The following is a 25,325-nucleotide window of genomic DNA, read 5'->3' as shown; positions in this document are numbered from 1 at the left end:
TGACTTGTGAGAGATGCTTGTTTAAAAGACCCTGTGTATAAAGAGCCTGTGTGATTCTTCTCCTTGGGCAGGGGTCTTGCAGTCTCAACTCCCTGTGCAGTTCTGATGTGCAGGGATCATTGTGTGTGCATCCCATAACCCCCAGTAATCCTCCAACAATAGGACCTCAAGAAAGCCATCAAGCCGATGTGGGGGTTTAGGACGGCCATTTGAAGGGGAGAAAAGTGGTCATCGTCTCTTCAATTCCCAAAGGTATCCGTAACACCAGATAAGAAGGGCATCACACCCCCACCACGCAACCATCCAGCATCTCTCTGCAGAATCCTCTTTAAATGGTCTAGGGCCCTTGTTTATTAGCTGTGTTTAGAATCCTGGCCATTGAGTGATCACTTGGAACAGTAACTTACAGAGCTCTATTGATTAATCTGTGGCTGTGTAATTTATAAAGCAGGCCGTAGCAGTTGTTTACTGAAAGTTGAAACCAATATTGTCTGTAATCATCATTAAGCCAGGGCTATTAGGAGCTGTCCCCACTGCACAAGCTAATTTGATGAAGGAAGAAGAATGGCATGTAATTAAAACACAACCAATCACAGCTTAAAGGAGCTATATGTAATAATTAACCTGAACAGATTGTGAAATAACCTTAAAGAAATGCTCTGAGAGGAAAAAAACCTTTACACAGTAACACATACAAAACATTCACATGCATTTTCATCAACGTTAATATGCTGTGTTTATCTTGAACATTTTGTACTGAACTTTGTGCGTCCAGTCGACAGAGGTGGGTCTAACCTGTGTTTAGACTTCTATGCATAATGATTGTAACCTCCTTTGTAAATGAGAGGTTTTGACTTTTATTGCAAAGCCCCAATGTCAGAAGCCACTCAATGGCGCGCAGGTCTCATAGAGGTAGTTAGGTCACGCAGACAATTGGCCCCGGCTGATTCTGCTGTAATCCATTTAACTTTAGATGAGAGACACTGTAGGGGGGCTTTGCCTCTGGTCAATAAGTGCCAATAAGAAACAGCCATCACTCAGCAGGCTGCCCTGTCCACCAGCTAGCTCACTTGTTTTAGCTGTCAACCCCTGTCTCAAAGGAGCTGGCGTTTGGGCCGCTCTTTGTGGCGCTCTACTAATGGCTTTCCCATACAGGGCTCAATAGAACAGGAAAGGCAGGGACACCCGTGGACTGCCAAGCAGCCACATTTTCCTGTGACATCTGAATAAACCCATCCGAAGTGAAAACAGCCACGTATTTACAAAACACCATTGACAGCGGCTCATTCTCTGGGTCCTAAAACCCAAAGTTGGGACAGTGGGGGTCGAACCCGAGTGGGCGACAATGGGCTCTCTGTTTTGTTGTCTCTCACACCTCCATGTTCTCCCTGGCTTCTGTTGGAGCATATGACGGAGATGCAGAGGAGGGGGAAATGCCTTGACCCTTTGGTGGACCCTGCCTGAAGCCCTCTAAAGCCTGCAGACCACCGTGCTTTCCACACATACCTTAGAGTTGCTCCTGGAAACGGCAAGCAGAGAAAGCAAGTGTGAATAAAAGTGAAATTTGTTTCCAGACAGCAGCAGTAAATTCAGTCATCAATCAGCCTTGTTGCAGTTTTTAAACCACTTATTTGTACGGTGGCTCCCATCCAAACTCATTATGAGGAGCATCCTCACAGTTAGTTTGTTAAACCTGAACCAGACAAAACAGCAGACAGTTGCTGCATGATGTCCCTGAGCGCTAAGCCAAACAATTCCAGAATGCAAGGCTGTTCAGTCCTACACATAGATAATTAGTAAACTATTAGAGACTCTTGCTTGGGCTTTTTTGTGCTTGGGGTGGAGTGTTGGAAGTGATAAACTGGCTGTCTGGTGTGTACATTGATAGCAAACATGCAGACCCTGGCAGAGGGAGTCAGTGTGCTTTGTTCCCCAATCTGAACATGCCTTTTGTTTAGCTTACAATCATCCTACCAGTCCTGCAGCCTCTCCATCTCTCATGTTGACACCAGTGAAAGCATAATGGCGGCTCAGGGCGATGGAGAGGCAGGAGCACAAATTTCCTATATCACTTTTTCTGTGAATATAGTATCTATTTATAGCACAGGCAAATAGATTTAACAAGGAACTGTCTGGGCAGGATTAGAGTTATGATGTCTCACCTCAGCATAGTGAAATCAGTTGCATTTGTATGAAATGTCAGCAGTTTATAATAGTTGATATATATATAGTCTTGTTTTATTGTTGCTAACTAATTATTATTAGTAATTTTTTTTTCCTATTCTCTTTAAATAAATGAATATTACTGAAAGTGTAACACTTAGTTAGATTGAGTCCCTGTCTAAATTTAGGGATTAACTATCTATCTCCTCCTTTTTTCTCCTTTTTTCTGCAGAACCAGACACCAGACTTTAAACAAGCTCTGAAAAATGTACTTAGTTATTCCATGTTATGCTCCAAAGGTGCTTGGAGCCAATGCTTTGGCTACTGATAGTGGCTTTGTCCAATGGGTTCTTGTTTCTTTTTCCCTATGAATTGTAGACATGAATTTTGAGTAGTATTGCTAATATAAGAAGTGTTCTTTCCTGCCGAAACTGTGTTGTGTTCACAGCCAGGAAACACCAGTGTCTCGCCCTTTCTCTCAGAGCAGCAGACTCACTGCAGGATTAACGATGTGATAAGTACTAAAATTACCTTCATTCACAGCCTCGCCAGCATATTCCACATGGTAAAGGTTACAACAGAACATTGTACAAATCGTGAGCAATGCGCTATTCGGGTCATTACAGCAGACGCGCCATTGTTAACTGAACAACAATAAGTTATTACACTGTTGAGCGTCTTGATTGCAGGAGGAATCTCATTTTCTCATTTTAAAAGTTTAACTACTAGCCTTTTGTGTGTGCGTATTCAAACAGAAAAAAGCTGCCAACATCCTCACTGTCATCCGGAGATCTCCGCAGTGCGTCGGGCTTATCACAACCTGGGGGAAATCTAAATTAAATCTTCCTCGTGAATGGGATCAGCCCGGGCATTATCTCTCGTCATTCCCAACTATTAAAGTTGGTTATTAGCAAGTAAAAGCACATTTGTCGCAAGAATGTGAAGGCACCATCTGAAAACACAAAGCGTCTCAAGAGTCCCCCGCACTTTGAGGGTTTTATCCCAGGACTATACAAATTTAGAGACGTAGCATTGTGACCGGTGAAAAGAGCTGATGTTTTGTCGTCATTAAGGTCCATTATAGATAGTCCAGTCACAATAACAAATTTGAAGCTCGATGTATTGAGACAGGAAAGTATCGCGATAAACGATATTATTGACTCTAACGATACTAGATACTGTTAACTCTCAGGCCTAAAAATGACAGTTAAACTTTGTTCTAAAAGTTCATAATCATATCCTAAAATACCACACAGGCTGCAAAAAACATGGAATATAATGTAACTCCATTAGCTTCCCTTAGAAATCAAAGTTTTACAAAGAAAAAAATGGGGTGGAAATGCTAATAAATGTACAGACGATAAATATTGAGCCCACAAATGTATATTTTATCTATTTTTTATTGCACGATAAGTCGATATAGTAATTATCGTGACAGCCCGAATTATAGATTTATAGGTTAATACCGGTGTTGTGCCGAAAACCCTTTGCTGCTTTTTTTAACTTGTTCTAGAGTAAATATGATCAAAGAACAACGTAAGTAGTTTCTTCAAAGTCTTGCCGATTGAAATGTGTTTTATTAAAGTCTTCATATTTGCAAAAATAAAAAAAAAGTGAGCTTCGCCGCGAGCACACTTCTATTTTTGAGTCATTAGACGCACTTTTGGGTCTATGTTGACAGTATCAAGCTAATTAAAAGAGATACTCCACTGTAGATTTTCATCCCTTTATTGACTCCCTTCCATGTGTCCTAACAGTCGTGATCACTGACTGGACAGTGCAATCACATACATTTGACAAGAAGACCAGGTCATAACCAGTCTTCATGAGTACCCTCTTTTAAAAATGGAAGTAATACAAGCTACGCTGTGGTTATGTTGTTGCCATTTCAGGATGTGATTTTGTCTGTGTGGTGAGTCTGCGTGTCCAGTTTTGAAGTCTGGAACTCATTCCAATGCAGAGATATGAGTGGGGTGAGGGGGGGGTAATATATTTTGCAAACATCTGTATCCTCATGGTCTTATTATGTTTTAAAACCTGTACAAACGTGTTCAGAAATGCAGAGAATATGCACATGATATAACATCCCGTAGTAAGTGGCTAATCTTAGTTTTGTCAATATTTCAATTGTTTGTCGAATGTTAATGCTGTACATGTGCTGTACACAATGAACTGACTCTTATTTTTTAATTATGAATTGCAAATCTATTTAAAATCGCAAGTAGATTTTTCTCAAAACTTGAGCAGCTTAGTTTCTAATCAGTTCTGTGCCCCTGTGCCTACTGTTAGAGGATAACATTAAATCGCTATTTATCATACTGGGTCAAGCTGTAAAGTCGTACCATCTCTGTCATAGCCTTGACTGGTGCTCAGGCGTCACTCTCAGCCACTGAATGTTTGTTTGCATATCAGTATGACGCTCTGAGATGCATTTATCCCTTTTCTGTGGAAGCATAGACACATTTGAATGGTAGGACTAGCGCAATGTCTCGAGTTCATGTCTCCGGGTCCCGCACCGATGGTGAAAAAACTTCTCCTGTATAAGACATCCAGACTGCTGCCTATTTTTCATCTATCCTCTCGAACACCATTGTTAATTAATTCTCTAACACCTACTATTAGTTTCATGTACAAGCATTAGATACAAAAAAACAAGCTTAATTCATCGGATCAGTAATTCTTGCAGTGAGCAAAAGAAAGTTATATAATAAACTGTGCATTTCCTTTGAATCTGAATATACCTGCAAAAGCATTTTGTGAGCGGGTCAATTATTTTGCTGTTACTAAAATCCTGGTGCTGAAGCAGAGACTTACAAACACTGAATGATAGAGGCAAACGCGATGGCTTCCTATTAACATGTAAAAAGCATTCCATACAGTGTTGAACTGCAGTGACACATGCCTTCAACGTGCTCACTGCTGCTGGAGAAAGTTCGTCTGACATAAATGCTTGCCGCTGCATAATTAGCATGTGAATGGCGACTTTTGTTGGTAAATTCAAGGGTCCTTGGAGATTGTGCACAGTCCATTCTGTGCGAGGCAGGCCAATGGGAACAGAGTCACACATTAGCACAGCCCTGCCAGCCTCAATTATGACCGAACGGATTGACTTGATAGTGTTGCAGCGAGCCACATCCAGCCACTGGTAGAATATTTATGCTATCCCCAACACTTCCTCAATATAAGATAGAGAGAATTGTGTGGCTGGGTAAAACACAAGCGGAGATATCTGCTTGAGTATTCTGTTTTATTCTGTTGTGTTTCATATGGCTGCCTTGGTCTGAGCCCAGTTTGTGTTTGGGAAAAATCCTTCTGCAATAGGGGCTTTGTTCTGTTCTGAGTTTGCCTGGAGGTTCTCACTCCGTCTCACCGCATTCGAGATAGAAGAGCTTGTGGGCTTTCGCTTCCATATTTCATATGCATTACCAGACTTAGCTGATTAAATTGCAAGTGTACTCGGCCTTCTTCAATATGTAATAAATGCCTGTTTTTTGCCTTGCTTTTGCATATTCTGCGTGTGTGTGTACCTCTTCTCATGGGGCTGCAGATTGGATGAATCAGACTGCGCCTGTTTCAAATCCCAATGTGTTTTATTTATAGGGAGAAAAGTACATCAGCGAAGTCTTTGGAAGATTTATCAAGCCCTCCTCTCAATCCTATCTGCTAAGTGTTGAAGGACATTGGTATGTAGCCAGCCAGTGTAACATCTCTCTTAGCATCATGCCCATTCGGTGACATCGCCTGCCCTGTTGTCACACCATTTATAATTCAGTCTTATCAATAAAACATGGCAGGCATTAAGTTTTTATCAGGTGATGCGTGGCTGCTATCTTCTGGAGCCCCTTAACAAGCCAATGACAGTGGAAGAGCAAAACTTCTCCCCACGTACGGACTTCCAGGGATCACTCAGTATTAGTATCACCTCAGATGATCCTGGTTGCTCCGACATGCTTTCAGCGGCTAATTCCCTATGATCTAATATTCTTACGGCCCCTTCCCTGGCGCTTCCTCACCAGCCCCAAGCCTATAATGAGTTTTGCTGAGAGTTATATTTACTCATGTTGTCCTGAGCTTCTGTCTAAATGGCAAAAGAAAAAAAAAATCCACTTTCATTTCGTCTTATCCTGCTGAATCAGCATTGTCGTTGGCGGTTCACTTAGTGCAAAGAGCTGAGGTGGGGGAAAACTAGCCCTCTCCACTGAAACTACACATCTTGCATAGAATATTCCTATAGTTGAGAGAACTTTGAATAGTGGAGACTGAATATAGAAAGCGGACACAGCAGTGTATTCCGTTTCATTTAGCATTTTTGTTGTGGCCTGAGAGGTGAGTGGGCTTAAAAAGTAAACAGCAAGTATGTAGCGAATAAGAAATACAGTAGGTACAGGCGGTGATGTTGTAGGTTTTTAGTGGTAGGGGAAACCGGAGTACTGTACTAGGAGTAAACCTACGCAAACATGGGGAGAACATAAAAATTCTACACAGAAAGGGCCTACCCGGGGATTGAACCCGGGATCTTCGATCTGTGAAGGACAAGCCGGTCTAGTTACGGTAGAGTCGGCATCAACTGCATTTCCTGAGCAGAATATACGCAAGCAAACAGGAAGTGGAGTAAACCAATCAGTGAAGGGCAATCAGCTGTGTTTTTAGCAGTTCTGTGTTAATATTCGAACAGGCTATTAAATCACAAAACTCACTCACCTACTGTCAATGTGTTTTTGATCACTTACCAACGATTGAATCATTGGAAATAATAATTAACAAATCTGATTGCATGGATCCATTTGAGTTTGGCAGCGGCGGCCAACGTGGGTGTCCTGCCAGACTGATATCCCCGTGTTTAAAATATACAAAGGGGTGTAATTCTGAATGCCAAGCTACCAGAGCAGTCAGTATAGACAGATTTCAATGCTGACAAACATCAGACACTCATGTGCGTGTGCACACTAGGTGCTGCTATCCATTCATCAGTCATGTATACGAGATGTCAGTTGTTTACATGGGTCGAATAATGGCAATGAATGAACCGCTGTCAAGGCTCGAAAATAGGTCAAATAGGTCATCTGAGGATGCTAACTGAAGTGAGATATATAAGGAATCTCACTTTAAATAGCTACAGGTGAACATTTAGCTCTTCAACAATGCAGGCCAACGTTAGCGATGTAAATGTCCTTCAAACTGGAGTAAACATTAGGATGTATTCAGACCAGAAAAGTCCTTTGGTCTGCTTGTTTGGTCCAGACCCAAATCGGACTGTTATGTTTGCAAGTGTAACTATATAACACATATGCGTGTGTGACGATCGACGCTCCCATTGGACAGCAATGACCACAAGAAATTAAATTAAAAATAATATTTGACACTTACTATGATAATAAAAGGAACGTTAGAGACTAAACCACCTACCATTAACCTCAGCTTCACCGGAGTAGCTGGTGGAAGAGGTGTTTTCTGCGGTTGAAGGGTCGTTTGCTGAGCTGTTTGCTTGTATTATGTCCACGCGTCAAACTATTGGTCTTGTTCCTCCACTCTTCTTTAATGCGTCTCGTACTTTCATTTAAGTTTGGCAAAGTTTTTTCCACTTTGACGCAGCTGTTCAGGAGACCGCTCGAAGCCCCTCTCCTTCATTTTCTTGCTAAATATGCTGAACACGAACGGACTTTTGTGAGTCTTTTCTAGCAGTTGGGTTAATGCATCTGCCCAAATATGCAGGAGGCACAGTGTCGCCTCGTTGCTCCAGGTCTGTCCATGGCTCATTGTTTGTAGCATCCAGCCGAAGGGATAATTTGCCTCTCTACGGTGGCTTGTTAAGCCCAAAAAGGCGCATGTATCCTGCAGTTGTTTCGGATCAACAGTGGTTTGTATTCACACCTGAAGCGCACCGCACCAGAGTCTGTTTGGAAGCGGACCGAGACCACTTGGAGAAAGTGGGTCTCGGTCTGGTTCTTTGATCCCCACCAGGATTTGTTTGTTTTCTCACCTGCATAAAATGTCCGAACCAGCGTTCGAAACGAACCCTGCATTACTATTTACAAGATAAATCTAAAGGCCAACGGGTCCATGTGCATGTCAACACACAGTGCGTCACGGCACTTCAAATGCTTTTCTCAAACCATGCAGCGCTTTAAACATGTGATTTATTCATTTATCATAAATAAAACAAGACACAAGGTCATTGACGCAAGAGAGAGAGAAATTGTGTCTCATTTTTTGCGTGTTGATAGTGTGTTGGTGACAGACAGCGTTCCCTTACTCAGATTGAAGCAGGATCCTGTGGATAGTTTCCCTTTATCAGCTCTTGATCAGCTCATCTCATCCCAACAAAGTTTACTGTCAGGTGTCAGACTCGACTGTGTCGCTGCAGAAGTGCAAAAAACATGTATTTTCCTCGCCGTGTCTGGATTCAGCAGATCCCAATCAGGGTGCGGGTGCATTCTTGATCTCTTCGGACCTTTTGTCTCTGGTTTGACACACACAACCATAAGTGTCGTCTATTCTTTTGAAAAGGGCGCACACCTGCCTGTATGTTATAAAATTTAAGTCCTGGATTATTGGTACTTCTATTTGTGCAATCAACAATGCGATGCAATGACATTGTGTTGTTTTTAAACAAAAACAAAAGGGCGTCGATCTCGTGGTGGTGCTACCACAATATAGTTCAGTATGCATACACCACATGAAATGGGTCCAGCTTCAGCAGGTGGTAGGAAAACATGAGGATCTGGCAAAGCACATGCAAAAATAATTATGGAATAGTAAATAAATAAATCATCTTTCTTGTTTTCAAGTTTGAAATGTTAGTTGTGGTTCCTAACATATTTCTGACATCTCTATTCGTGGCGGGGTTGAATTTATAAGCACGTTTCACTCTCTTCAGGGAGCAGAGTGACTCAGTAATGTATGTAATATTAGCAGATATGTTGCACTAGTCTCTTTTTTCCCCACAAGTGTCTACAAACAAGTAGATTTCTCTCGTCGACTATAGAAACACATACAGCTCTTTTAAAGGACCTCTTCTCACTATGACTGACTGACAGAGAAGTGGCATTGAGCCCATGTTAAAACATCGGAGCAGGTGGATTGGACTCTGGTGTCTGACAAACCAGGGACCTGCAGCAGATAGAGGAGCCACGCCCACAGCAGCAACACACACAGGGCTTGGTACCATAACATTTGCTCTTAATATGTTGAACATAATGTACAAGCATGAGGTGATAAATGAAGTTCATTAGAGGGAAGGAACTCAAGTCGATTTTCTTTAATTGAGTTGAAATTTCATCTTGCTAACTGGCTGAACCTTAAGTAAGATGCATACTTAAACAAAAGCCTCCAAGTAGCTCTCCGCTTTTATTATGTAGTACTTCTTCATGAGGTAAAAGAAAAACAGGTTGGAGACCTATATTTTAGGTAATTGCAAACAAAATCTGATTATAAAATGCAAGCCTCGATTTCTAATTCAACCTTGTTTTATAATCCGTAAACAGCTGAAAGACGTGACCCACACCATATTGTTTGTAACATAATACCATGTACATGTAGTCAGTGTTGGGGAGAATACTTGGAAATTGTGTTAAGTTACTAAATACAGAATACTTGCCTTAAAATGCATTTGGTGACATATTCCATTGCTTTGTCTCCTGAGTGCTGTATTCTGAATACTTTGAATACTTTTTGAATACTATAAAATTGATTGTCATTATATTTGTGTATAGATATGGTGTATACTGTTGGGCAATATGGAGCTAGAATTTAATGAGAGGTGTGTTTCCTTGATATTTGGTAAGTGGCTATTACTCTCAAATGAAAACATAACTTTACCAGTTACTGAAAATGAGTATTCTAGATACATGTACTTAGTTACTCCCCAACACTGCTTGTAGTTCTATTTTTAGATGACTGGGAGGTGTGTGTGAGCAAGATTGTCCTGTGTTTAGTGTTTGTCTTTTTTGTTTCTCTGTATTATGTGTATTATTTTATGTGTTGTCTTATTTGTTTGTGAAATTATATGTTGTATTTGTTTTATGTTTTGGTACCCCTTGCAAACGAGATGTGTCATCTCAAGGGGTTTTCCAATAATACATTGAAATTGAAATATAGTTTATCATTTATTTATCATTTACATAAATTAAATGAATCAAAACTTTACTGGAGAAAGGTGAGTCTTTGTGACTTGCAGGTGCAGCATTAAAGCAGTACTAGTAACTTGTTTAACTTAATAAATCCTTTCCTTAGTGGCTCTGGGGGTAATACAAGTGTTAATGGGATGATTGGGAGGTCACCAGGGGGGTGTCTCTGGCCAGAAAACCACACTTGCAGCTTTCCCTGCTCCAACCCGGAGGCACAATACACACTACTGGAATCACGAAGAAGAAGCTAACAGGCTAACGGGCAAAGCTAACTGCGGGCTAGCGCCACTTAAACAGTATTTACAGCCAAGTTTAAGTGAAAAAAAAATATCTCGCAACATACTACGACACCTGCTGTGGCGCTTATGGCCTCTAGGGGCATGAGTTACTTACTGCTTTTAGTCTTTCATTACAGCCACCACACTTTTATCAATGTTCTTTGGATCCTGAAGTATAATCGTGCAGCCAGTTTGACTTCCCCAGTGAGAGTGTGGCATCATCCACATAAGTTGAGATCACAGCTAGCATTCAGGACTGAGATGGCGAGTGTTACTGTGTAATAGAGCCAAGCTGGGTGTGAATGTGCTAACTGTCACCTGATATCACAGTCGTGTGGATGTTGAGTCTTGGATTGCGCCTTTGGGATCCATAGATGTTATTATAAGGGAATAATTGTATCCAAACAAAAGAGAAAAGGATTGATAATAAGCTGTCTCTCTGGTAAAACTGTTGGATGCAGAGTACCTTGACTAAAATCCTTATTTTTCTAACCGCCCCATCTCTGTGTTTTCCTTCCACACTGAAAGTCTAATTGCTTGTGTGTGTTTGGACGCTGCGGTTTCCTGTGCCTTTTAGCTCTGCCTTTTTATGTAGCATCTGCCACCCAGAGAGATAAACAATACAGGGGGATGAAAGCAGGAGGGAAGTGTGAAGAAAGAACTGTATGTGTCAGTTAGAGCAGATAAAAGCCCCCAAATCCAATTAGTCCTCAGTATCTGTGGAAAGGAGGCGGCCCCAGGGGAGTAATGTCAGGAAATATCCACGGCCGTAGCATGTCAATAAGCCTTTATTTGCATACGAAGCTATTGATAGATGTGTGGGGAAGATTGAGCTGGTGGTTCTTGTAAATGGCATCTATAAATAACTATTCTGTTCACTCCTGACAGGCTTTGACCACATCAGCTTTCTGCGCAAGTAAACAAGCATCAAACACAACACCGCAAACCACCAGCATTTAATAGGTTGCGTTTCACAATTTTGTAAAGTGCCTATAGTTTACATAAAGGTGGACTACAGGGCTGAGGCGCATGATGGAATTCACCTTTTTATGTGCAGATGCTTTGACATGTTAAATGCCAGTGCAAATGGACAGTGGTGAAATCTTGCATTAAAAAAGGTGTATCAATAACAATTGATGATGAGGTTCAACATTTACAGATTTTCTGGTTATTTTCTGGTCCGTTTTTCCATACTGAGATATGTTCTTACCTTACTTAGATGAGTTGATGCGTAACTGTCTGGTCTTTGTGCGTGCACTCAGTCATGCAAAGAAGACCAAAGACGTTGCTAGCATTTAGCCTCTCCCAGCACAGAAGTTTAAACAATTTAAATACAGTTTTGTGAAAAGTTACATGATCCAAGTCTAGTCTGGTTACACAAAATGTCGATTTTCTAAGCGGATAAAAAGGGGTACTATATTGTGAGGCATAATAACACCTTAGGAGCACTTCGACATCCGTGCAGTAAAGTCGAAGTGCTCCTAAAGTGCTCCCAACTCGTCTAAGCTAAGGTAAGAACATATCTAAGTATGTAAAAACAGTAGCCTGTTCCTTTAAAAAACAGTGATTTGTCCATTGAAGCTCTTTTGCTTTTTTCTAAACTTATGACTAGAATGTAATGAACACAAACTATTGTCTATTCCCAATGCATTCTTAAAGCAGTTTTATGCACTGGACTACACATCCTCACAACGGGTGAAATAAATGTCTCGCTTCCAGCACGTTTGTCCTTTTGGCTGGCCGTGCCGCTTGTGTCTCGTTTTAATCCCCCCCAGCAGGGGCGAAAGCGAGACAGAGAAAAAGAAGCAAGGACAATTTGAAACAGCCGCAGCACCGAGGGTCAGGGCTCATGCAGGGGGGGCCAGCGAGCATGTGAACCGAGCGAACACAGCTGCCGGCGTGCACATGAGCGCGTGTCTGTGCATCACCACAATCTGTGTGTACGTTCACAGGGGCAGAGGAGGCTGGACACGGGTGGGCGTGTGCGATCGGCAGAGGTCCTAATGAGCGCAGGAGTGAAAGAGTTCATTTTAGTTCACTTCGACTTCACTTGTCCTGATCCAACATTCACAAGTTTTACAGTTAGTTCTGCTCAAGCCTTCGCAGACACCACTTCTTTAAATGAAATATTCATCTTAAGAGTCAAGCGCTCTGCAATTTTAATATATTTTCATGTTTAGCGGGTAAACAGTACAGTCGGAGCTTAGTAGCGAAATATCTTAAAATTATACTCATAAATATTTGATTTGGAATGCAGTATTTTCTCTTCAGACACTGTAGTGCTGCTGGCACATAATGATTGGTTTACAGGCTTGCAACCACATTTTCCCTCCTAACAATACGCGGTTGCTCTGTCCCTGTTAAATGAATAAACAAAAACAAACAAACATGTGAATAAAAGCATTTGGACGGTGGTTCAGTTGTTCTTGCTAAATTTTACAGTGACCCATGTGCGTTTTCTTTTCAAAATGTTAAACTGAACTATATTGACAGCTTCTTGTAGAACACAATCTATTAGCAAGCCGGCTTCAAAGCAGCACACATGTCGAGCCTGGATTGGTGTGCGATTAATAAACCAGTTGCTACCGAGCCAAGGTGGAGGAGAGTAGATTTTGTTCTTGCTTTTGAACACCATCTGGGCCTTTTTTATCACTCTGAATTGATTCCCAGTTTGAAATAAATCTGAACTGTTTATAAATTGATAAGCTGCCAAATGCCTGGCTTGTAGCTCTGTGCTTTTTGGGGGGAGCAGTAAACACTTTATAGGATATAGTATAAAGCGCTATTACATAGAGGGGAAGCTTGCAGACTTGGCCTTTGTTGTGAGGCAAACAGGTCTGACTGCCGCCGTCTGAGAGAGAATTGTCCGATTAATTTAACAAAACAAGCAAATGAGGAGGTAAAGTGGGCCATTAAAATTTGCTGCGAGCTCATGTTGGGTTCACCGCAGCTGGCGTCGTTGTTTTGGATCCGTCACTGACTTTATGCCATAACTAATTAGGCGCATATCCACTCGTCTGCTGTGTCAGGTGAAACGGTTTCTGGGTCGCGCTAATTCAACGGCGCCGTAATAGTATGGTAATGTTAAAATAATTCAAATGGCGCGGCAACTGGAGGGGTAGCAGGGAAACCGTTTCCATAGTGTTGGTTAGAAAATTCATGTTTCCTGGTAATTAAACATCTTCATACTTGGTGAGGGTTATAATTAATAATATGGCAAAGAAATAAGGGAAGTGTGTGCCCTGTTTCTAATTACCACAGGTACCGTGTCATTTTCCTTTATGGCACTATTTAACCAGGCAATTAAAGGAATAGGCCACCGTTTTTACATACTAAGATATGTTCTTGCCTAACCTTAGTCGAGTTAATATATCCCCGTCTGGTCTTTGTCCGTGCGCTCTGTCAGGCAAACGGAGCACATACGCAGCCTCTCCCACATGTCATATAGCTCCAAAAAAAGCTCACGATAGAAGCTACCACGCTGTGCTCCTCGTATCATTACGCCTCACAATATAGTACCCCTTTTTATCTGCTTATAAAATCGACATGTTACATTTCTGTGTAAATATACTTCGCATGAAAACACTTCACGTAACTTTATTTAGATAGGGAACACGTGGAAGAGCTTGGTAGCTTCTATCGTGAGCTTTTTTGGAGCTATATGACATGTGGGAGAGGCTGCGTATGTGCTCCGTTTGCGTGACAGAGCGCACGGACAAAGACCAGACGGGTATATATTAACTCGACTAAGGTTAGGTAAGAACATATCTTATAAAAAAACATATTGTTTAAAAAAACGGTGGCCTATGCCTTTAAATAGTGCTACTGGCTTCTGTCATGGGCTCTAAAATGGCAACTTTTCTCATATTTCAAGCTGTGTGGTCACAGAGTGGTTAAATACAGTATTGTTCCGTGTACAGTGCATTGATGAGCTGCCACGTTCCCCTCTCACTCGGTGTGTATTTTGTATTGCACTATAATTGACTTAATGAGAAATGTCAGCAGAGGGGGTAGTCACGGGGTACGGCTGAGGCCACACATCTCCTGTCAGCTCCCTAATAAAGGCATCAGCAGCCCCCTCCTCTGCACTGAGATATCTCTGTGGGCACACTTCTGCGGCTGCCTGCAAACTGTTTATGATGCTCGCTGGGGTGTGTTAGCTCTTTGATTATGTGTCATGATTAAAATACGCAAGACGACTGCTTTTCCTTAGCCACCGGCGTGTATTGAAGAATGCATTTGCCGCCCGTTGCTAATCATTCAAGTTTCATTCAGTTATTAAATATGTATCAGATATGTATCAAAACTTCATGCTTTACCCACCAGGCGGAACAGGACTCTTGCAGACACCTAGGCTAGACTCAGATCTCATTACTCTCGCAGTGTTTGCTTTTTGATGTTGTGTACACAGTTATTTTTTGTGTTTCCACATCTTGTTGACAGCTGAAGTCTAAATTAAGTGTGTTTCTGGGGGAGGCTGAGCTGTGCTGCGTACAGGGTGGAAAGTATTAATGAGGGAGAAAAGGCTGAAAAAAAATTACAGTAGAGATTAATCAAGATAAAAATCTAATTGGTTTAATTGGTGCTTGTTAAATTATTGGTTTGTTAGGCTTAGCAAAAGCTAGTCTTGTTCTTCCCATCTTGTTTCTCTATTAGGCAGTGATGAGGTTGCTGTGAAATGCCTGAGTTTACAGGTCGTTCTGTGGCAGAGCTTTGGTTGTACGTCTCTGACCTGAGCTCGCTTGTGTTTCCTGTGGGCGAGCTCCCTGATGACCCTGTCTCTGATTCTGTTCTCTCTCTTCCTCAGCCTCTGTCCTTCACCTCGACCCCCCTCAAACAGCCCACCCCCTCATATCCCTTAAGCCTCTCAGGGGGGTGAGGTCTGAGCTGGCCCCCGGCCCAGGCCCATTAGCCCCAACCTTGCAGCCATGTGCTCATCACCAGAGATCATTACACACAGCCAATGACACCGCTCTAATGCATCATTAATGATTGATTAACGAGCTGAGCTCAGCCCAAACGGGTGCATTTGTACGGAAGAGCAACCTGTAATGGCTGTGCAAGGCTCGCATCTGCTGTTTTTCACTGAGCTGTTTTGTACGAATGTGTGTGTGTGTTGTCAAAGTGTGGACATTCTCCTTATTATCCTCTTCTATGCTTTTTCTCTCAGGATAAGTGCGAGACAGTGGGGCTGCAGAGGTGACTGCTGGACACAGACATGGCGGGGCGGGGGTGTTTTCCGCCTCTCCTCCTGGTCCTGAGCCTTGTTTTGTTGGGAATTCTTCCTGCAGCCGAAAGCTCTGGATACCTGTCGGGTTATCGCCTAAGGTCCCGCTTACAGAGAGACCGGCATTTTCGCAATATTCGACCCAACATCATCCTCATCCTCACAGATGACCAGGACATTGAACTGGGTAAGATTTTTATTTGTTTATATTGTTTTATTCACCTGTGGTTCTTTAGTGAATAACAGTAAATATTTTGGTATTTTTATTTGTAAATATATAAAATAATATGAATACTTTTTTTATTAGATAATAAGAAATGTGATATTTTGCTGTTTCCATCTCATCTGGATATTCAAACCATTTAATTTGACCAACAGCAAGGGAAAGTTGGCCTAATGCTGCCTTCTGGCACCAGGACAACTGGCCCACTCAAAGTCATGTGCGCACTTGCCAGCTCCTCCAATGCTGGCAGAAAATGGGAGCAGTCTTTGGCTCCTATTGTGCGGGTGCCAAACCCTGGCCATCTCCCTATCCGCTTAAGTCCTTTGGCGGTGTGTTGGGTTGAAGTGGCTGCATAATGGCCTCTGTGACAACCTTTGTCCTCATGCGATCACCAGTGAGAAGACTCCTTTTGAAAAGAAAGATTTTATGGTCAAGCATCTGTTTCCCCAAACAATCACCATCAGTGTGAAAGGCTTTCATGACGCTGGAGTTCAGAGTTACTTTTACGTCTGCTGAATAGCTGTTGCACTTACGACTTTGTGCAGTATATTCATAAATTTTCACTCTTGCTTGTGTTTAACGTCCCCTGTGCATCTTTCACTTCATCTTTGGGTTCAGTTCCACATCCTCTTTCACACTGTCACCCTCCTGGGCATTCAGACTTTCTTCTCCTTTATGTTTTTGTAAGGCTCAATGCAGGCCATGAACAAGACACGCAACGTTATGGAGAAGGGCGGCACCCACTTCACAAACGCCTTTTCCACCACTCCGATGTGTTGCCCATCCCGCTCCTCCATCCTCACCGGGAAGTACGTGCACAATCACCACACATATACCAACAACGAGAACTGTTCGTCCCCGTCCTGGCAGGCCCACCACGAGCCACACACCTTTGCCGTGCACCTCAACAACTCCGGCTACAGGACAGGTGAGAACAAACACGAACTGAGGATTCACTATTTTTGCTGCAGCTTGAGAATCCCAACATGCTTCTCCCTTTTGATCCACAGCTTTTTTTGGAAAATATCTCAACGAATATAACGGCTCTTATGTGCCCCCGGGATGGAGGGAATGGGTTGCACTGGTGAAAAACTCGCGCTTCTACAACTACACCCTCTGCCGCAATGGAGTGAGAGAGAAGCACAGCAGTAACTATGCCAGGGTGTGTGCAGAATTGTATCTTTTTGGTGATAAAATAATTTTGTACACAAGTAAAGGCAGATTTAGTTTTCCTTCTATTTGAGGTTTAAGTGTAATTTGCCTGTGGTGAGCTTGTCCTTATTATGTCAGTGCTGATCATATGACACTGATAGTTGATAGTTTGACACCTGCGCCTGTGGCCATTATTCTGACTGAGAGCCTGATTGACAGGTCTGTTTTGTGCACAGGATTACCTGACAGACGTGATTACCAACGACAGTGTCAACTATTTCCGCATGTCCAAAAGGATGTACCCTCACCGTCCCGTCATGATGGTCCTGAGCCATGTGGCCCCACACGGCCCAGAGGACTCGGCACCTCAGTACAGTACTGCCTTCCCCAATGCATCACAGCACATGTAAGTACCTGCATACTGCCTACCAAGCAGTGACAATCATATGTCCGCACTCGTGTCCTTGATAAAGTTTGAATTGAATTAATGTTAGTCAGAAATGCATATTATGTAGAAGCTTCAAAAATGTAATATTTCAACTGGACTTTTTGTTTTGATTTGATGTTGTATCAGTTAAGACGTTTCAACAGCCATCCAACTGTCATCATCAGTTTGGTCTTTGAGACTGAGCACTGGTCTTATATATTATATTTTATATATTATGTAGAAGGTTTGAGAAGAGTGAGATTAGACTTCAATCTGTTGGAAGTTAACAGTAATGAGCATAGTAGTGGTGGCACTAGGGCACATGTGTCAAACACAAGGCCACATGCGAGATGATTTAAAGTGGGCTTTTGTAGACTGTGAATTTCTGAGTATGTCAAAAAAGGTAAGTCTCTCGCCCATTCCTGTGCTGAGTTATGATTATTTAAAGAAATAGCCAGAATGCTCACTCCAGCCTCTTGGGGGGAAGCTTGAATTTAAAAAAGGAAAGAATTCCACACGTGGCGGATATTAACAGCATATTATAGCCATGTGGTAAATGGTCAGTCTGCCCCAGGGCGGCTGTCGCTACAATAGTAACTTACCGCCATCGAGTGTAAAGTGAATGAACAATGACCAGAGTGCAGCACTTTGAGAAACATGTGGCACAGGCTGATAAAGTGCAATAAGTGTAAGCTGTTTTTATTTATTAGGCCACAGTCCTTCACAATATTTACGGCCCGCGACCACGACCCAAAACAAGTTCTATTTGGAGTTTGTATGTTCTCCCCGTGTCCTCGTACGTTTCCTTTGGGTACTCCGGCTTCCCCTACCACTAAAAACACGTGCAATAGGACAGAATGAATGCGATTGTGTTTGAGAGCACGAGTGTGGGACAGCGGATGCAAATTAGCCCACGGCTACAATCTGGAGTGGTGTGTTCATTAACATGTACTGTCCCTACCAAATAAACTAATAAATAAATAAAATGGTATTAATTTTTGCTAAATTCTTACACACTTGTCTTTCATTTGACCCAGAATGACACAAATTCCATAATCTAGAGCTTGATCTTATCTCTGCTGCCTGCAGTGAGCTGCTGGCAGATGAACCCTCCTCTCACAGCCAGCCTTACCCTCCAGTTTATTTGGCTCTTGTATTGTCCATATTAGTGCTGCTGTTATGGGATAATGAGATCTGCTAATTTGTGCCATTTTGTTTGTGCTGCGGGTGAAAAAGAGGCATGACTGATGTATGTTTAATGCATAGGCAATGATTTAATGCAAGGCATTCTCATAGTGTTCCGGTCTTTTTCTCTAACTCTCCATGCTCCTGATTTGCTGTCAAGTGCTGCTGCCTAATGGCAGACCTGGTATTGGCCTCCAGAGACAGATCCTGGGCCAGTAATGAGACTGCAATTTTGCCATGTTCCTCCAGCTTTCCAATCCCTCCCTCCTACTGCTTCAAATAATCCCCCAGCATCATTAACCTGTGCCACACAAGCTTTATTCTGAAAACCCTGCTTCGATGTCTTTTTACAAACTTTTAATTGCTCCTTCTCCATACATTTGTTCTCCCCTGGGTGACGTTTTGTGAGGGCTCGGTGGCTGGCTATTTTGCTGGTCTTATCTACTATGAGACGAAAGAAAGGCAGTAAAAGTTGGGACTGGACTGGTGATAAACTTTCCACCCTGCTTGGCACCTTGAAGACATATCTTCACACGATTAGAGTTGCCAGAGTGGATTCGGCTTTGAGACATTAGCATTTCTTAAAGTCAAATCGATTCACTTTAAAAGTTAAATACATTCCCTCTCCAGATCTCATTAGATATTGTGTCCTGTTTATTCTTAAATAATTAAACTTCCATATAGCTGGAAGTTAAATATTGATCAAACTGCTCTCACTGTGGACAAACCCATCGATTGCAATGCTTAGCATTTGCACATTTTCTGTAAGTCCTGTTTAGGCACAAAGCACAGAAAGAGGAGGTAAAAGATAAGAAAAAGCAAACAAGGAATTGTAAATCCTGGTTGTGCACTCACTATGTTCTGTGTGACCAAATGTACAAAAACAGAACTTTATTTCAAGAAACGTTTTGTGGTTAAGTGTGAGTGAAGTTTGAGTGCTGTTTCAAGTGATATTCTGTTATTTATTTGTAAAGTGATTATTTTCCTTAATGCTTTTAGAACACCCAGCTACAACTATGCTCCAAACCCGGACAAGCACTGGATCTTGCGGTACACTGGGCCCATGAAGCCTGTCCACATGCAGTTCACCAACATGCTGCAGCGCAGGAGGATGCAGACACTGCTGTCGGTGGATGACAGTGTAGAGAAGGTAGGCCGACCGGCGGCAAATAGAGCACTCTCAAGTCCTGAGAGATCTGTGCCTGTTCTGACTGGGACTGTCTAATGTATTCAGTGACACACTTGGTAAATTGTTCAATCCCTCTTCGTTAGGCTGCCACAGGAGAGCAGAAACTTGAGCAAACATAAAATAACCTTTTTACTCTTGCAATGCTAATGGATCCTTTCCTCCCATAGGTGTACAACATGTTGGTGGAGACCGGAGAACTGGATAACACTTACATTATTTACACATCTGATCACGGCTATCATATCGGCCAGTTTGGACTGGTCAAGGGCAAATCCATGCCTTATGAGTTTGACATCCGAGTACCTTTCTATGTACGGGGCCCGAACGTGGAGCAAGGTGCTATGTAAGTCAAATACAACATTTTACATTCATTATTTTCTCTTAAATTAATTCACATTGTTTTTCTCTGGTACAACAGAAACCCTCATTTAGTGCTAAACATTGACTTGGCACCTACTCTGCTGGACATGGCCGGCGTTGATATTCCCTCAGAAATGGACGGAAAATCTATCCTCAAGTTGCTGGACACTGAGAAGCCTGTCAATAGGTACAGCATGCATTAGATACCAGGCATAGCTTTTTAAATGCCCTTCAAATATACATTTCCGTGTATATTTATGATGAGACTTTGTACCTGTTCACAATTTTCCAGGTTCCAGATAAACAAGAAGCCTAAAACCTGGCGAGACTCGTTCCTTGTGGAGAGAGGGTATATTTATTGATTGACCTTCAGAAAGACACATTCACATTCAAGGCACCATCTTGTTGCCGCTGCCTTGTCCTGACAGCAAAATTGAATAGATATCCTTGTAATCCCAGGAAGCCTCCGCACAAACGAGATGACGGAAAGGAGATGGCCCAGGAGGAAAACTTCTTGCCGAAATATCAGCGGGTAAAGGACTTGTGCCAGAAGGCAGAGTACCAGACGCCTTGCCAGCAGCCGGGACAGGTATCACATTCTGCTCACACAACATGTATTGGGTGTGACTCGGCGTCAAATTATGTGAAAGTAAAAGTAACACAACAGAAATGCTACTTGAGTAAAATGGATGTCGTTATTTCTTTGGCACTATGCATTTGATCCAACACACTGTTAAGTCTGTTAGAAGACTGGGAACTTGCTGGAGGTAACTACTTTAAAATAGATGCTGAAAAGAGCTCATAATGTGAAGTCTCAACATCCTCTCTTACCGCACAAGTGGAGAAGTGGTGGCTATTAATATTTCAAGAGTACAACATGGAGTGTGGTTCACGCTGAGGCACAATTTGGAATCTGGCTGATAGTTTATTTAGACTAATGTGCTGTCACAGAGCAAGAGAGGGTGCAATTTGACTTCAAAGTCTATTATTTAGTCCTTCAAACTGAGGCGTACTGGCGTGTGAACTAATTTGTGATTTGAGGAAATAAATGAAATGCTTAAAAAAAAAGAAAAACAGCTTAGTAAAACATTTGGTGAGTCTTGGCTGTGGATTAATCTCGCCTTTGAGTCTTTTCAAGAGCGGGTGGAACAAAAAGAACACGGAATTGTTTTAATCAAGGAGGTACATGTCCTCACTAGGGCTGCACAACATTATCAATATTAGGTAGCACAATATTCGTATCGCAAGAAGCCTCAGTGTATCAAAAACACACACAGGCCTTCCATCTGACTGAGATTTATGTGAAAAATGGGCTTTACTTCAGTTTTAGTCAATATTTTTTATTTATTTTAGCCTTGTTTTGATTCTGTTTTGACACAATTTGATGAACAAACAACTTGCTTGAAACTTTGTTGAAACGCTTTAGTAAAATATAGCAAAAACTAGGCCTGTCACTATAACGATATATATTGAGGCAGGAAAGTATCGTGATAAACGATATTATTAACTCTCAATGACAGTAAACCTTTGTTCTTAAAGTGCATCATGTCCTAAAATACCACACAAGCTGCGATAAACATGAAATATAATGAAACTCAATTTGCTTCAGTTAAAAATCCAAGTTTTACAGCGAAAGAATAGGGGGGAAATCCTAATAGATGTACAGACGATAAATATCAAGCCCAAAAATGTATCGTTTATCTGTTTTTATTGCACAATAAGTCGATATAGTATTTATCGTATACTATCATTATAGTTATTATTGTGCTCCTAGTGAATGTGTGTTTTGAATTTTAGAAGTGGCAGTGTGTGGAGGACCCGACTGGGAAGCTGAGGCTGTATAAGTGCAAGGGCATGGCCAGCCTCTATGCGCCTCGTATGCAGGCCCTGATGGCCAGCAGTGGCTCCAAGCTGTCCCCAACGTCCAACTTTGCCAACTGTAACTGCGCCGACGTGCCCTTTAAAGCATCCATCTTTAAAAGGAAGAGACTGCTCACCAAGAAGAGTAAGTTCATCCCGTCACTCACATCCTGCGGTGACTAATAATAGGTTTCATTCTGTTCACAGTGACACTCGTACCTCACTTTAAAATGTCCTTGCAGTGGCTCAAGCTTCACCAAAACAAGCCATTAATCTGAAGCCAAAATATCTGCTTAGTGAAAGTTTAGACCGTGAGAGTGATGTGTCTCTGCTGCCCCCAAGTGGACAAATACATACACATGCATGACTTTTGTTTGGAGCCCTGCATTGATTATTGCTGTTATTATAGGTTTTGTAGTTATGTAAAGGAGTGTTATTTTACTCACCAATGACTTACGCTTTTGCTATATTTGTGTAGAGATGAAATCCACCAAAATGACCAGGAAGCGCTGGGCTCGATCAGTGTCCTTTGAGCTGGATGGTGATCTGTACGCTGTGGACTTAGAGGAGGGCTACCGGCCACTGGGCACCAAGAACAGCAGCTGGGTCAAAGATAAGAAGAATAGGCTCCAGTATGAGGAAGACAATGATGAATTTAGTGGAATGGAAGTCACAGCCAAGCCCACCAGCGGCAACAGACTTACGCCACCTACTGCTCTGAAGGTGACCTACAGGTGTGTGTAAGCGCTGATGCACATCGCCGATCCTAAAGATTATGTACTTGTAACATGAAACTCTATTTTTCCTGCAGATGTTCAATCCTGATGAACGACTCTGTCAAATGCGATGGAGGTCTCTATAAATCTCTCCAAGCGTGGAAGGACCATAAACTGCATATTGAACACGAGGTACTAGCCGCGCACAAAATAAGGACATTTTATCATGTTGTTTCCTCTTCGTGTCTAAGATGGATCCATTAAGTGTATGGCAGGGTTTGCAGTCTCTATAATGTGAAATATGTGATTAAAGAGAGTAGCAGCACCCACTGAAAACACCAACACATTCAGGCAGTTCTTTATGAAGTTGTATTAAAGCTGGAAGGATTATTTTAAGAAATAATCTTTTCTTGCTTGTTTACGTATTTATCATTTCAGATTGAGACTCTACAAAGCAAAATCAAGAATCTGCGAGAGGTGAAAGGTCATCTGAAAAAGGTGCGACCAGAGGAATGTCAGTGTAACACTCCAAGGTAAGCCACAGCGGCATGTTGGATTCTAACAGATCATCTCAAATTTGACCAATGTCTTTTCTTTCTTTTTCTTAAGTTACCTTTTAAAAAGTAAAGAGAATTTCAAACTTAACACCGAATACATCGACAGTCTGAGGTAAACCATCTTTCCTCTCCATTGTTTAATACTTGCTTTTTCTTCTAAATGCCATTTTGTTATTTTCGTGTTTTTGTCTAGAATTCCATCATCCAAGCAGAATAGTCAATGGCTCGCCAAGGAGCAAAAACGCAGGAAGAAATTGCGTAAATTTCTCAAGCGGCTCCAGAACAATGACACGTGCAGCATGCCGGGGCTCACCTGCTTCACTCACGACAATCACCACTGGCAAACTGCCCCCTTTTGGACAAGTAAGGATTGACACACTTTACAAGTACAATAACAGTGATTTTCAACAGGTTTTTGATTGGACCCACATCATATGACAACCCTTGATGAAAATCCATCCATTCAACTATTTACTATAGCCGGCTGCATATATGGTTTGACCCTAAAAAATTGCTACAAAAGCTTTTTCAATGGTTTTCTGTAGTATCAGGTGTGCTTATTAACATACTAAATGTCTACCAAAATCTGACCACTGGAAAGGTGTAATTTTCAAGATGGCGTCCAAGAGGGTGGCGAGATCCTTAAAATGCCTATTACTCCTTTATTATTCATCCTAGACAAGTCATTTTGGTTCTAACCCCATGTTTTGGGTGTCTAGGAATCCAATGGGCTTGTTCAAATTGTAGTGACATGATCACATAATTATGATATACAAATCGTGGACAAAGACTCTATATATTAACATTAGTGAGTTGTCACGGCAACGGCACACATTTTCAACGCAACCTTACATTGCTTCCCAGAGGCTTAGAGGGGCATGGATGGGCTCTTTTTAAAGCCCCAACCCTCTTCTTCCCACGGGGTCGGATCGCGGAGGCAGCAGTCTGAGCAGAGATGCCCAGACTTCCCTGTCCACGCACACTTCCTCCAGCTGTTCCAGCGGGACCCCGAGGTGACACCAAGCCACATAGTCCCTCCAGTGTGTCCTGGGTCTTCTCTGACGCCTCCTCCCAATAGTACATGGCTCCTGAGGGAGACGACCAGGAGGCTTCCAATATAGATGCCCGAGTCAGCTCAGCTGGCTCCTCTGGACATGAAGGAGCAGCGGCTCTACTCTGAGTTCCTCCAGGGTGACCGAGCTCCTCACCTTATCTCGAAGGTTGCGCAACACCACCCTGTGAAGGAAACTCATTTCAGCCTCTTGCATCCGCGATCTTGTCCTTTCGGTCATTACCCAGATCTCATGACCATAGGTGAGGGTAGGAACGTAGATTGACCGTCAAATCGAGAGAGCTTTGCCCCGACTCAGCTCCCTCTTCACCATAACAGTCCAACACAGCGACCGCATCTGTCTGTCGATCTCACGCTCCATCCGTCCCTCACTCGTGAACAAGACCCCGAAATACGTGAACTCCTCTTCAGGCAAGGACTTTCCACCTTTTTTCCAGAGGAGAACCATGTCCTCGGATTTGGAGCTGCTGGTTTTCATCCCGGCCGCTTCACACTCTGCTGCAAACCGCCCCAGAGCACGCTGAAGGTCCTGATTTGATGAAGCCAACAGAAAGACATCATCTGCAAACTTGATGAAAATAACAATATTAATTTAGACTTACAATGATAATAATTTGCAGTTTGGCCCTCTTACAGTGGGGAAAAAAAGTATTTGGTCAGTTTCCCATAGACTTTCTATTGGATTTTGGCCACATACTTTTTTCCCCACTGTATATTAGTCTATATTTCTTAAGTATTATAGTATATTCATAAGCACAGTATTTCTTTAGTTTTGTTTATTCAAGTTAAT

At 42.3% G+C, this 25,325-nt stretch overlaps 1 protein-coding gene across 2 annotated transcripts in view; it reads left to right on the top strand.

Annotated features, from left to right (window-relative positions):
- The window catches only part of sulf2a (sulfatase 2a), a 45,386-nt gene that overhangs the window by 16,969 nt on the left and 3,092 nt on the right, over nucleotides 1–25,325 (top strand). For both annotated transcript variants that reach the window (XM_079578253.1, XM_079578252.1), the window contains exons 2-16: nucleotides 15,738–15,981; nucleotides 16,706–16,945; nucleotides 17,028–17,179; nucleotides 17,406–17,575; nucleotides 19,781–19,931; nucleotides 20,138–20,313; nucleotides 20,389–20,517; nucleotides 20,623–20,679; nucleotides 20,790–20,919; nucleotides 22,128–22,335; nucleotides 22,669–22,924; nucleotides 23,002–23,098; nucleotides 23,345–23,439; nucleotides 23,516–23,575; nucleotides 23,657–23,826. In XM_079578253.1, the coding sequence (XP_079434379.1) occupies nucleotides 15,786–15,981; nucleotides 16,706–16,945; nucleotides 17,028–17,179; nucleotides 17,406–17,575; nucleotides 19,781–19,931; nucleotides 20,138–20,313; nucleotides 20,389–20,517; nucleotides 20,623–20,679; nucleotides 20,790–20,919; nucleotides 22,128–22,335; nucleotides 22,669–22,924; nucleotides 23,002–23,098; nucleotides 23,345–23,439; nucleotides 23,516–23,575; nucleotides 23,657–23,826 (2,287 nt within the window). In that variant the 5' untranslated portion in view covers nucleotides 15,738–15,785. The remainder of the gene's footprint in view (nucleotides 1–15,737; nucleotides 15,982–16,705; nucleotides 16,946–17,027; nucleotides 17,180–17,405; nucleotides 17,576–19,780; nucleotides 19,932–20,137; nucleotides 20,314–20,388; nucleotides 20,518–20,622; nucleotides 20,680–20,789; nucleotides 20,920–22,127; nucleotides 22,336–22,668; nucleotides 22,925–23,001; nucleotides 23,099–23,344; nucleotides 23,440–23,515; nucleotides 23,576–23,656; nucleotides 23,827–25,325) is intronic.

The sequence above is a fragment of the Gobius niger genome, assembly GCF_951799975.1.
Source record: "Gobius niger genome assembly, chromosome: 20".
NCBI classification, from domain to species: Eukaryota; Metazoa; Chordata; class Actinopteri; order Gobiiformes; family Gobiidae; genus Gobius; species Gobius niger.
Note: the sequence above shows the minus strand (reverse complement) of the source record. Positions and strands in the feature narration are given on the sequence as shown.